A 12,500-nucleotide genomic window follows, 5' to 3' on the forward strand; every position below is an offset into this window, starting at 1 on the left:
TTGTATGGCCGTAGTAGATTTTTCAGATGGCTTGAATTGAGTCGATACATCATTCAAAATGTGGTAAATTACAATGCCATATTTTACAATCCTCAATCTTGTCTAATTTTGTCCAAAAAAGAAATCGTCCGGTGTTACGTATATTCAGTTGTACAAAACCAAAGCGTGAGAACTACTTCGGTAAACAGCCTGTATCTTTTACACAAGCATAGTCTCGGACTGGCAAGTTAAGCAGAGGAACGCCATTGTCTGTTAATGCCCACCAGCCCTGTATTGCACAACGCCCTGGCCATGATAAGGCGCGCATGTCTGCTATACTGTAGGGACGTGACCCAGCAATGTTGGTTAAAATGACTCACAGGAAACTTCTCAATAATGTGCCGTCCGAAAGGCAAAAACTTATTGCAGAAATGAAAATCAGAATGTAATCATAGTTCCACAATGACATGTCATAGGATGTCTAGTCATTCTCATCTAATCATCTAGTTATTCTGACCCGGGTGAACTTTGAACTTACAGTCTGAGATGAAGCTGATGTTTGTGTGTGCGTGTGTGTGTGTGTGTGGACTGAACCTACAGTCTGAGATGAAGCTGATGTTTACACTCACCGTGAGTTTTGGTCCTTTGCAGGGGGATTCCAGACAGATGAAGGAGTTTCCTTTTCAAGATGCTCTGGAGTCTTGCATACTACTCTGCTTTCTCTCTGCAGACAAGAGGTCAGCCGCCAACACCCAGACTTTTAAGATTCGTGTGCAACTTAGGTTGACCACTTATGATTTCATGCCGAGTTCATTCATGTTAATTAATCTTAAACAGAACGCTTAACCAAATTATTCAAATGGTTGCAATTATGATAGAGTGGCATAGGCTACATTCAGTGAATCTTGGACCTGGTTCTAATTTTAGTTTTTATTCTCTTCTAAGAATACGTTTATTTTGTTTGCCTTCCTTGTAACACAATCTGTCATTTTTTTGTTCAAACACACAATGCAACTGTTCCTTGTGACACAAAGTAAACTCGCAGAAAAATACATCTCTTCAGCAACTTCATACGATCCTGTATAACAGCATCAAGTTGTTACACAGTATAATAGGTTGCCACAGTCAGACCACATCTTAAGTACATTTAATCGAAAAAATATATATACGCAGCACAGAACTGTCAAATGTTAGTTAAAGTTCATATAGGAAATCGGTCAAACCATTGCAGTAGCACAAGACAATTTGAAATTATGCTTTTACATTTTTCTTTGTGTTCAGTGTACTTGACTGCTGAGGAGTGCCCATTCATACACATCCTTAGAGGTTCAGTTTTCACTGGCAAGACTAAAACATTTGCAAGCTTAATGAATACTGCCACTCAAATGTAAGTTAGGTTCCTTAGAAGGTGTTACATTGTCACAAAGCGTCCACGCGTTCCACGTCTGACATGATCATGCGATATAAGTAGGTTAAGTTAACAAGTAACTTCAATTGAATATGCACTCAAAGCAAGAGATTACCCTTCTCAAGCTAACAGTGGCATCATTCAGTTATCAGTTTTCCTTTTTTCCAGAATGCAAATGAGAATTCCGCTTGTTTAATTAATGCCGTGACGAACTAAGTTATGAATCAGGCATGTTAATTTGTCCGTCATTATGAACGAAAGTATTGTCTTCACAAAAATACAACCTGAGATTAAGTTACAAGTTGTTTACAGTTTTCCAGGAAACGTTATCTTGTAAAATGTCACAGGTAAGTAATTATCCGGTATGTCTGCAGAGCGACAGCATCGTTACAAAGGTATCCTACTTAAACGACTGCCTGTGAAACTGTCAAATAAACAACAATAGTTAGCCTCGCGTCGCTTCGCTTGCAGAAAGGCTAGCTAACTTACTAGCAAGTTACCTACAATATTTTCCTTAAAATGACCACTTATTTTTCCTGAAATGACATGGCATGTTGAGTTACTCCGTGTCCCTTACCTTTGAATGTAGTTCCACGAATCAAAAATGTGAATATAACGCGTAGAAATATGAAAGGATCCTGTATGGTCTGTGTGGCTAGCTGGTAGAGAATGACTTGCGACCGCAGCTGATAATGAAATCACATGATGCTCCTCCGAAGTCACGTGATTGTCCCTGAGCATTGGCTTGTTTGAGCGCGCGCGAGAGAGAGTCGGCTGCTTATTCATTAACTATGTGTTGTGTAATATTCAGGCTTGTTAGTCATCGACTTTGGCTCTCCCCTCTTTTTGTTCTTGTCATAATCTCCGATTTAGTCTTCAAGTGAGTGCTATATAAGAAAGGTCAACAGTGAAATAAATGTAAACAAATTTGCTTTATTTTTTATGAATGTACAGAATCAAATGGCGTAAGTTATATCATATTTTTTTTCAAACAACTAGGCTATAGTTTTCACTGAATGCTTATCAATGAACAATTTTTTCTCACATAAAATTTCAATAAAATCCCATTGCTGTAAGCCAACCAGTCATCAAGTGAAATGGCTTATTTTTTGTCCTGATATTTTTTTGGCAAACAATAGCCACAGCAACAGAGTATGAAAATGCCATCCAACCAAATAAAACTACTTACATACTGGGAAACAATGTGTCCAGGCCACCTGCAACCACATCACATAGTTTAACAAGGTACACCATAGGACTAGGACACGCGGGGAGCTGTCAATCATCGGGAGAACAATAAAGGTGATTTCATTGGCTAGTCATTTTAGAGTTGGCGGGAGTCAAATCAAACCAACTCCATGAATCCTGTATTGCCTCGTGGGCTGCCTCTTTTGAGGTCTAAGATGAACCCTTAAAGGTTCACACTTGAAGTTTGCCTCGTGGGAAGCCTGCGTTGAGGTTTAAAGTCCCCTGTAGTGTGTGTGTGTGTGTGTGTGTGTGTCTGTGTGTGTGAGAGAGAGAGAGTGCGTCGAATTTAGAGTGATCTGACTGCAACATAACAGTTTATTATTAGTAATGAGGGTTCATTTGATTCAGATGTCAAGGTAGGCTCTGATGTAAAATGACCCTGTAAGTTAAGCTGTAGGGTCAGATCATAGAATCGTGTTGTTGTTTTGTCTTAACAATCTCTTTCTAGACAGTCTGGTTTTAGGAACGACAGAATCGTTTTATTTTTTACAGCACACTGCCAGCAATGCAGATCTGTTCAGTTGGGGAGCAGGGTTTTAACCATGACCATCATCATAATCATGGTGAAAGCTGATGTTACAGCACCATCCAGCTTTAAGAACCATGGGTGCATTCCAGTGCAGGGCTACTTGACCCAGGCCTAGGTGTCCATTCGACTGGGAGCTCCCACAATCCCTTGCTCTCTGTATGTCCATCCCTGGTAGGTATGGTGACACTGTTGTGGTTTAGACCACATACAGCAATGCAATCCAATGCAATCCAATGCAATCCAATGCAATTCAATTCAATTCAATGTTATTCATTTACATACCGCCATTAACAACTGACATGGTTTCAAGGCGCTTTACAGAGCCCAAAGCCTTGCCCTAGGCAAGCATACAGGCCACCATGGCAAGGGTAAACTTCCTTTTAAGGAACCTTGAGCAGAACCCAGCACCCAGTGCATCACCTTCCTCTGGATGTAAGATCTCCGCTGCCTCTGGAGCCCACTGCCCATGCTACCTCCTGCACAGAAACGACAGGTGATGTTTTAGCCAGCTCCCCTCACCCTGAACATAACCCATGCAAGCCTCCTGCACAGAAATGACAGGTGATGTTTTAGCCAGCTCCCCTCACCCTGAACATAACCCATGCAAGCCTCCTGCAGCGGAAATGACAGGTGATGTTTTAGCCAGCTCCCCTCACCCTGAACATAACCCATGCAAGCGTCCCCGGTGAAGCTGATCAAATTCGATCGGTTTGGGTGACATCATATTGCATTTAAGATGATTATCAAAGGGCGTGTTCACAACAGCCCAGCTGGTTCAGCACCAACAGATGAAGGACAGAAGAAAAGGATAGAGAAAGAGAGGAGAGTAGAAAAACAACCCGAAGAAAACTGCAGATTAAAAAACAACAGTAAACATCCGGAAACGATCCACATGGAGTTCACAGTACTAAAACGCGATCGGCAGTGATGGATATCAACGTTACTCTTCAGAAACCCAAAGTCTGATTAAAAATGTCTGAATAAGTTGTCCTTGAAGTGAGAGCGAGAGGGAGGGAAAGAAAATGAAGGCTTCAGAAGTGCTCCTCCTCTTAAACTTGGCATCTTGACTTGGGAACATTTCAGTACTTGGGCGTCTGAATTCGACGCAGGTGATGTGATTGTGGTCTCCACCAACATGCAATGTTTCCACCACATAATGCAGAATGATCAAATCCTACTCTACGCACAGTATATCATGCACATATAATCTATGGTACATATACACAGAATCCCAGAACAGCAAGTGTGTTCATACCAATTCACGTTTTTTTCCACCGTATTCAATGATGAGACTCACACTGGCTAAGTGGCGTGAAGGAGGGTCAAAGGTCAAAGGGCTCTGAGCCCAAACTTCACAGGTACCTCTGAACCTCTGTCCCGGATCCACCAAATCCATCCCACGGCTATCACATCAGCTACCTATCCTAGGTTGCTACCCATTAGGACAGTTTTTGACCAAAAGCTACAACACGGCATGAAGCCAACGGCGTACCTTAAATTGCATATGCCTTGTCACGATGTAACTAGACTCTTAAGTACAGTGTAACAAATTGAGTTGTAAAGAGTAACACTACACTGATACTTTGTATACTTTCTGTCAGTGTGTTACGCTGCACTCAGTGGTACAGATAGAACATAGCGAGGCCTATGTCTAATATAAAGTATTACTTCACGTGTTCTTTCCCTTCCACAGTCACACATAGCCAGTGTGCTAAAGTCTCCCTGTGACGACAGCCATGACGCATCCTGTCTGGTAAATGCGTGTCTTAAGTGCAGAAGGTGTTTGACCTCACCAGAGACGCGGCTCAGCCACCCCCCCTCCAGCCTGTGTAAGATCAAGGCACTTGCAGAGAGAACTGCGGCCAGGCGGGTTTTGTTTGGATTCGTTTTCGCTTTATACATTCATCTTTTTACTGTGGGGCCAATGGAAGTGCATCCCCATGCAGCCAATCACTGATAAAGAGGCTTGGGATAAATGCTCTGATCTGATGAAGACATGTCACAGTCGGCTGCCAATATGAGAGATACATTAGAGTACAATAACTTTTAAAGGTGGTGTTTGCAGTTTGTGTTGTCAAAAAATGCCAATAATGGTGTTATTTTGACAAAACAGTAAAAGGGTAATGTTCCCGTTACATGTGATTGCAATACATTTGTTTACCTTTATCAGGGCTTGAAAATGTAAACAAATGCAACAAATCACCTGAGCAAGACAGCCATAATGCCTAAAATGCTCAAGGACACGGCTACACTCTCTCTTTTGAATAATTCCCTCAACATTACATTGGTGTAGTAGCAGGTCTTATTTATCTATTTTTATATTTAACAACAAAAACTACAAACTGCACCTGTAGAACATCCCCAATAGCAACTGACCCTGGACCAGATTTGGCTCAGATTGAGGCCAGATCTGCTCAACAGATCTAACTGGGTCTCCATGGGAACCTCCTTCAGAAATCGTCACAGGAGCGCTTAACACTCCATCATGCTTCTATCCATGATCCGTCAGTAGACTGCACATCTACAGTCATATAACACTAGTTCAGCAGTGAGCTACATTTCAAACAGGAAAGTGGCTAACATAACCTCACAGAGAGTCACAAAATTTAAGGAATCAATTCTTGAATTTTTGAATTCTGTCAAAGACAATTCAAATATAATTCTCAACAAATACAGAAACCTATATGGCGATAAAGGTGTGCCCCAAAATGACACAATTGTGAAAGAATTGGGATGCATTTAGTTACACAGAGACAAAACTATTTGGACATGTTGGGGTGGGATGCTGTGTATACGCGCTGGAGTGGAGTGGAGTCATGTGAGAGTACACTAAGAGGTTTTTGGGGGATAGCTATATATTATACTGCATTTCACTGCCGTTGGTCAAATGTGGATCTTCAAAAAAACTGAAAAGCCTTCTCTAGTCTTCTCCACAACATCCAAATCCTCTGGCTTTTTCACTACTTGTCTGTGAAGGTCATCACGTATGGCCACATTTTGTCACCGCTGATTAAAACTGCAAAAGACACTGGAAAACTGAAACAAGGTAGCCTAAGGGTTTTGTGTTTCCTGATGGGAGGATGACAGGTTTGTGCTTCGGTCTGGTGCAAGTTAACATCAAAGAGGGAACAGTAGGAATACCCTGCATCGGGAACAAGGGAGAGATGTGGTCGTGGTTGTGACTTTTCCAAAAACTTTATGGCTGATTGTGAACGTTTCCTGAATCGTTTTCGACCTTACAATTGGCTACTGGATTAGTTGTGCTTGTGTTGACTTCCGAATTTAACACCCCAAGACTTATTTCAGAACTTGTTTCAAAGTCCAGTTTCTCTTTGCGGCCTGGTCTCATCCCAAAAAAGAGAGGATTAAATGCTAAAAGTGAACCTGTGTGACCCCCAGATTGACCTTTGTTTCCATTTATTTCTTGGGATGGAACACCATGAGTGGCCTCTCCTCGTGCCGTTGCCAGGGACTCCTCTTGTTCCCGTCCTTGTCTTCCGAGTCATCATCCGGACTCGTCACCGAATCGCGCCGTGACTCACTGTTGCTGCTGCGTGAGCTGTTGCCGCGGCTGCGACCTTTCCGGCTAGGGGGTGACCCTCGGAGCTCCTCGGGGCCCTCGTCCAGAAGTGGGGTCAGTGGGTTCTCCAGGGGCGAGCTGGCCCCCATCCTGGCCACTCCCCCGCTCAGCTCCAGCGCGTCCTGATAGGCCAGTTTGGAGTAGGGCTTGACCCCGCCGCTGCTGGCGCTTCCATGACCCTTACGGCCCGTGCCGGAGCGCTCGTCCTTCCCGCTCTCCCTGCTCTTGCGTTGGCCGGAGGAGGAGGGCTTGCGGTCCTGGCTCTCCTGGGAGAGGGTGTCAGGGCTGCAGTCCTTGCTGCTGCTGCTGGCATGGGTGTTGTGGGTAGACGTGGAGAGCGTGGTCGGGGTCGAGTGCGAGGAGGTGTGCATCATGGGGTGGCTGGGGTCGGCGCTGACGTCGATGTACGAGTGGCGAACATGTGCGTTGGCGCGGCCATCCATGGAGATGAACCAGGCGCGCGGGTGCTGCTTCACGCCGAGCTCCAGAAACTTCTTTTCCGTCAGCGCCTGCAGCTCGCCGTTCATCTGCGCCATGGTCGAGTCGTTGAACAGCACCGGGATGTGCACCGAGCCCCCGGGGCCCTGAGACGCCCAGCCGCTGCTCTCCGAGTCGTCCGGGGACGAGCCGTCCTGCTGCCCTTGCTGCTGGGAGCCCTGCCCCTGTGAGCCCAGGTGGTTCCCACCCATGGCTCCTCCTTGGCCATCCTTGTCCCTCTCCGACTGGGGCTGGCCATCTTTGCCCTGGTCTCCTGTGCCGAATTCAGAGGACAGGCGCATGTAGTGGGCCGGGATGACCAGCGTTGGCACCATACTGCGGTAAATGTTCTCCTTCATCTGGTCCAGGGAGCTGCAGAAGATGATCTGACCCGGCTGGGTGTTCAGGGACGTGGGTCGGGCGAGGTGGTCCGCTGCCTGGGACACCTGGGAATATTCGGGAGGCTTGTCGGGTGGCGACGAGGGCGGATCAGAGGTGTACCCTCGGTTGTCGTTAGCAACGTTTCTGCGGTGATAATCGCCGTCTTTGTCTTCCGCCGGGCCGTAAGTGCGTCCGTACTCCTGTGCGCTGGTCTCCGTGGCGCGGTGCACCTTCATGGGGAAGCTCTCGCCCTTCGGCCCCCCCTTGGAGCCCTTGCTCTTTGAGTGGCGGAGCTTGTGCGCGGGCACGTGCTTGGTGAACTCGTCGCGGGCGCTCTTGTGGTCTCTGGAGGGCGAGGCCTCGGACCTGATGGCGTCCTGATCGCTGTTGGACGTGCCCGGTTCGGCGTGCCCACCGCAGATAAGATTGAGGCGGGACATCGACGTGCCCTGGTCTCGCCTCGTGCCATTCAGAGCTGCAGAACTCTGGAGCTTCCCTTGCTGTCGCCGTGGTTTCAGACAACGCCTCCTAGAGGGAGAAAATCGTCATGTCAAGTAATAATATAAACATATTAAACAAGCCTCTGATACTACTCATTATCATTTCTTTGGATGGTGGATGTTGGTAAATAGAGGTCCATTGCAGGTTAGAAGAAGGGACCTTCTCAAGTAGGGCTGACAGGAAGACATTATTAAAAAATAGTAGCAACATCATTTTCACAGAGTAATAACAAAGATATTTCCGTGGAATAAAGAAAATGCTATCAGACACCATGCTTCTGTCTAATGAAAGTTTTGAACATTCTAATAAAACAATGCGTTCATCAACAACGTAAGGTTCTAAAATTACACATTATATTCAATGGACCTAGTCAAGGCCTCATAGCTCAGTGGTTAGAGCACTGGTCTAGTAAACCAGGGGTCGTGAGTTCAATTCTCACTGAGGCCTACTGATCAGTTTTGTGGCTCAGGTGCTTGCACTGCCGCCTCACAGCAAGAAGGTCATGGGTTTGATTCCCGCATGGGGCTCTGGGGGGCAGGTCCCCCCCAGACCTTCAGTGCTCAGGTAGGCCAGGCAAAGTAACCCATTTCGGAGTCAAAAATAGAATTAATTGTAAAAAAAACATTTTTCAGCATAGATCATTTCTATGAGGTGTCCAGAACAACATACTAAAAGTCCTAAGTAATCCTAGTTGAGGAAATATGTTTAATTCTCATCAATCTGAAATGTGTGCTAATAATGCATGGCAAAAATACACCTCAAAAATTTAATTTTTTCCTTTACTCCTATCAAAATAAAACTTTACACAATGAAAGTACCCATGAAAAGTAGCATTTTTTGTATTACAAGTTTCTTTGAAAATGAATTTTAATATGCAAATGAGCTATACACTAATCGAATATGCCCAAAATACACCCAAATAGGCTTAATTTTTTCCTTTACTCCTACCACAATAACACTTTACATAGTAAAAGTATACATGAAAAGTAACTTTTTTTGTATTACAAGTTTCTCTTGAAATGAATTTGAATATGCACATGAGCGTCACACTTATTGAATATGTCCTAATTGCATAGGCAGAAACACCATACCCCTGGCAGGTACTACCAAGCCAGGCAGTTTTCAGGTTAGAGGCCATTCTAAAAGCAGCATTTCCATCTCCCATTGGCAGTAGGATGATTGGATGAAGATTGGGCCGATGTATTTGTCATACATATGAATGGTGTTTCTGCCTATGGACATATTCAATGAGTGTGGAGCTCATGTGCATATTCAAATTAATTTCAAAAGAAACTTGTAATACAAAAATGTTTACTTTTCATGGGTACTTTCATTGTGTAAAGTTTCATTTGGATAGGAGTAAAGGAAAAAATTACATTTTTGAGGTGTATTTCTGCCATGCATTATTAGCACACATCAATTAAACATATTTCCTCAACTAGGATTTCTTAGGACTTTTAGTATGTTGTTCTGGACACCTCATAGAAATGATCTATGCTGAAAAAAATTATTTTACAATTAGTCTGTCGTAAAACGCTACTTTGCCTGGACTAAGTTGGGCTATCTCCCGGGCCTTTCTGTGTGGAGTTTGCATGTTCTCCCCGTGTTCACAAGGGGTTTCCTCCACTAAGAACCCTAACAGAAAAAACATGCAAAAACAACAGAACACTCCTGTCCGTCCCTGACCAAGACGGGCGCTTACAAGCTGCCCACTGCTCCTGGGAGGTCCTCACCGCGACCTCAGGCCTGCGTGTGCGTGTGTGTGTGTGTGTGTGTGTCCTGTGTCGCCTCCATATATGCACGTGTGTGTTGCAGTGTGTCGTGTGTGCCATTAAAACCTGACAATTATCATATTATTATATTAGATATTCTTTAGCATGTTTGTTCTACAACATTCTAAACACATCGGTGTGACAGTACCTGCTGCAGGGTTAATGCTGATTTAATAATGAGCACAGTAATAGACATGGGGAAAACCCAGCTCTGATTTGGGCCCAATTCCAGACTGGTTCTGAATCAGATGTGGTCAAAAGGAGGAGGAGGAGGCCTCACGGCACTCACAGCTCTGATTTGGGCCTAATTCCAGACTGGTTCTGAATCAGATGTGGTTCAAATGAGGAGGAGGAGGCCTCACGGCACTCACAGCTCTGATTTGGGCCCAATTCCAGACTGGTTCTGAATCAGATGTGGTCCAAAGGAAGAGGAGGAGGCCTCACGGCACTCACTCACTCACCTGCAGTAGTAGAGGAGCACACAGAGCAGCACCAGCACCAGCAGGGCCAGCGAGGCCAGGATGGCGAGCAGAAAGAGGGTGTGGTAGGCCGTGATGTCCCTCAGCCCCGGGTGGCCCAGTCCTGCACCTGGATCAACAAGGATGTGTGGTCAGATCCCTGTGGTGTTTCACTTCCTACATTCCTACAACTTCCTGCTCGCATTAAGTTCAAGTCACTTATGCTTGCCTACAGAGTGCTTACTGGTTCTGCTCCCACCTACCTAAATGCTCTTGTAAGGGCAAATGTTACACCCAGGACGCTGCGCTCGTCTAGTGAGCGTCGTTTGGCACTGCCGTCCGTGCAAGCACGGCAATCCAGACTATTTTCATTTATAGTTCCACGTTGGTGGAACGAACTGCCTAGTACTACCAGAGCAGGGGCGTCCCTCTCTACCTTCAAGAAGCTTTTGAAGACCCAACTCTTCAGAGAGCACCTCCCCTCCTAACTGGCACCTGACTAGCGCTTAACTGGCACTTCAGCAGTTACATTCCTGCACTTCTTTTTCCTCTTTTCTAGGTTGTTGTTTTTCTAATTCTCATGTAAAGTAGTATTTATTGTTACACCATGCTTTTTTATTGCTCTTAGCTTGACTGTTCTCTCCCTTGTACGTCGCTTTGGACAAAAGCGTCTGCTAAATGACTAAATGTAAATGTAAATGTAATGCCGTGCTTATAGCCCATTACGACCAACAAAATGCATTAGCACTTGATGAGCATGCATCTCAGATTATTGTTTTTGAAAAGTGTCCACTGGACCAGAGCTTACAAGTTACAAGTTACAAGTTACAAGTCTTTTATTGTCAGATGCACAGAATGACACAGGGTCAGACTGGGCACTGAAATTCTTAGGACAAGGCACCGCACAACAACCTACCATAGCATAACATAACAAACATAATATAACGTAACATAACATGACATACACTCTGTACAAGAGCTGGTGAGGGGCAAGACTGCAGACAGCCGATGTGTGGTCAGATCCCTGTGGTGTTTCAGTTCCTACATGCCGTGCTAATCGCCCATTACCGACCAACGAAATGCATTAGCACTTATGTGGTTTGTCGCCGTGGTTATTCATTAATGAGCATGCATCTCAGATTATTGTTTTTGAAAAGTGTCAACTGTAAGTAGAATATTTCACAGACATCTTCTACCACTCTACTCTATCATTCATTTTGAGGATAGGAAGTCACAGTGTTATACAAGCTATAATGATTTGAGGTATGGGTTGTGATGCAATTCCACTATCTAAAAATATACATGGGAAAAGCTGAAGACAAGACAGGAAGACAAGAGAGGAATTCAGCATCACAAATTGGAGTATATCGATCTTAATTCAAGCCAATGAGTTCCAGCACAGAGACGGGGGGGGGGGGGGGGGGGGCGTGAGAGAGGAGAGAGGAGCGAGAGAGAGAGAGAGTATAGGGAGGATGGTTTGGAGGGAGATAGAGAGAGAGTATAGGGAGGGTGGGTTAGAGGGAGGTAGAGACGGAGAGAGACAGAGAGATGTGGGGGTGAAGGGAAGAAGAGGGATAGAGAGAGAGAGAGAGAGAGAGAGATGTGGGGATGAAGGAAAGGAGAGATAGAGAGAGAGACAGAGAGAGAGATGTGGGGATGAAGGGAAGAAGAGAGATAGAGAGAGAGAGAGATGTGGAGATGAAGGGAAGAAGAGAGATAGAGAGATAGAGAGATAGAGAGAGACAGAGAGAGAGAGATAGAGAGAGAGAGAGAGATGTGGGGATGAAGGGAAGAAGAGAGATAGAGAGATAGAGAGAGAGAGAGAGATGTGGGGATGAAGGGAAGAAGAGAGAGAGAGAGAGAGAGATGTGGGGAAGAAGAGAGAGAGAGAGAGAGAGAGAGAGAGATGTGGGGATGAAGGGAAGAGAGAGAGAGAGAGAGATGAAGGGAAGAAGAGAGAGAGGGAGAGCGTGAGAGAAAGAGAGAGAGAGAGAGCATATTCACCTGCAGTAGAGGGGAAAGCTGCCACCCAGTATCCCAGCTGAGAGGCCATGAACTCCCAGGTGAGCTGGGTGCCCTCTCTCTTAATGTAGCCCGTGCCATTCCTCACCCAGAGACCTGGAACACACACACACACACACACACAACCACACACACACACACACAC

At 45.2% G+C, this 12,500-nt stretch overlaps 2 protein-coding genes and 1 non-coding gene across 4 annotated transcripts in view; 1 reads left to right on the plus strand and 2 right to left on the minus strand.

The window, feature by feature from the left end:
- grnb (granulin b) overlaps positions 1-2,104 on the minus strand; it is a 15,028-nt gene extending 12,924 nt beyond the window's left edge. For both annotated transcript variants that reach the window (XM_012828736.3, XM_031567586.2), the window contains exons 1-2: positions 1,965-2,104; positions 609-703 (exon numbers count right to left, since the gene is read on the minus strand). The gene's annotated coding sequence lies outside the window, so the exon portion shown is untranslated. The remainder of the gene's footprint in view (positions 1-608; positions 704-1,964) is intronic.
- Positions 2,105-2,300: 196 nt separating this feature from the next.
- The window catches only part of LOC105901291 (protein FAM171A2), a 16,972-nt gene continuing 6,772 nt past the window's right edge, over positions 2,301-12,500 (minus strand). Inside the window, exons 7-9 of the mRNA XM_031575589.2 lie at positions 12,338-12,451; positions 10,337-10,463; positions 2,301-8,130 (exon numbers count right to left, since the gene is read on the minus strand). Coding sequence (XP_031431449.1) covers positions 6,582-8,130; positions 10,337-10,463; positions 12,338-12,451 — 1,790 coding nt within the window. The 3' untranslated portion in view covers positions 2,301-6,581. The remainder of the gene's footprint in view (positions 8,131-10,336; positions 10,464-12,337; positions 12,452-12,500) is intronic.
- On the plus strand, positions 8,478-8,550 carry trnat-agu. Its single transcript has one exon. It is a non-coding gene; the product is annotated as a tRNA-Thr (tRNA).

Source organism: Clupea harengus, chromosome 1 (assembly GCF_900700415.2).
Source record: "Clupea harengus chromosome 1, Ch_v2.0.2, whole genome shotgun sequence".
Lineage (NCBI taxonomy): Eukaryota > Metazoa > Chordata > Actinopteri > Clupeiformes > Clupeidae > Clupea > Clupea harengus.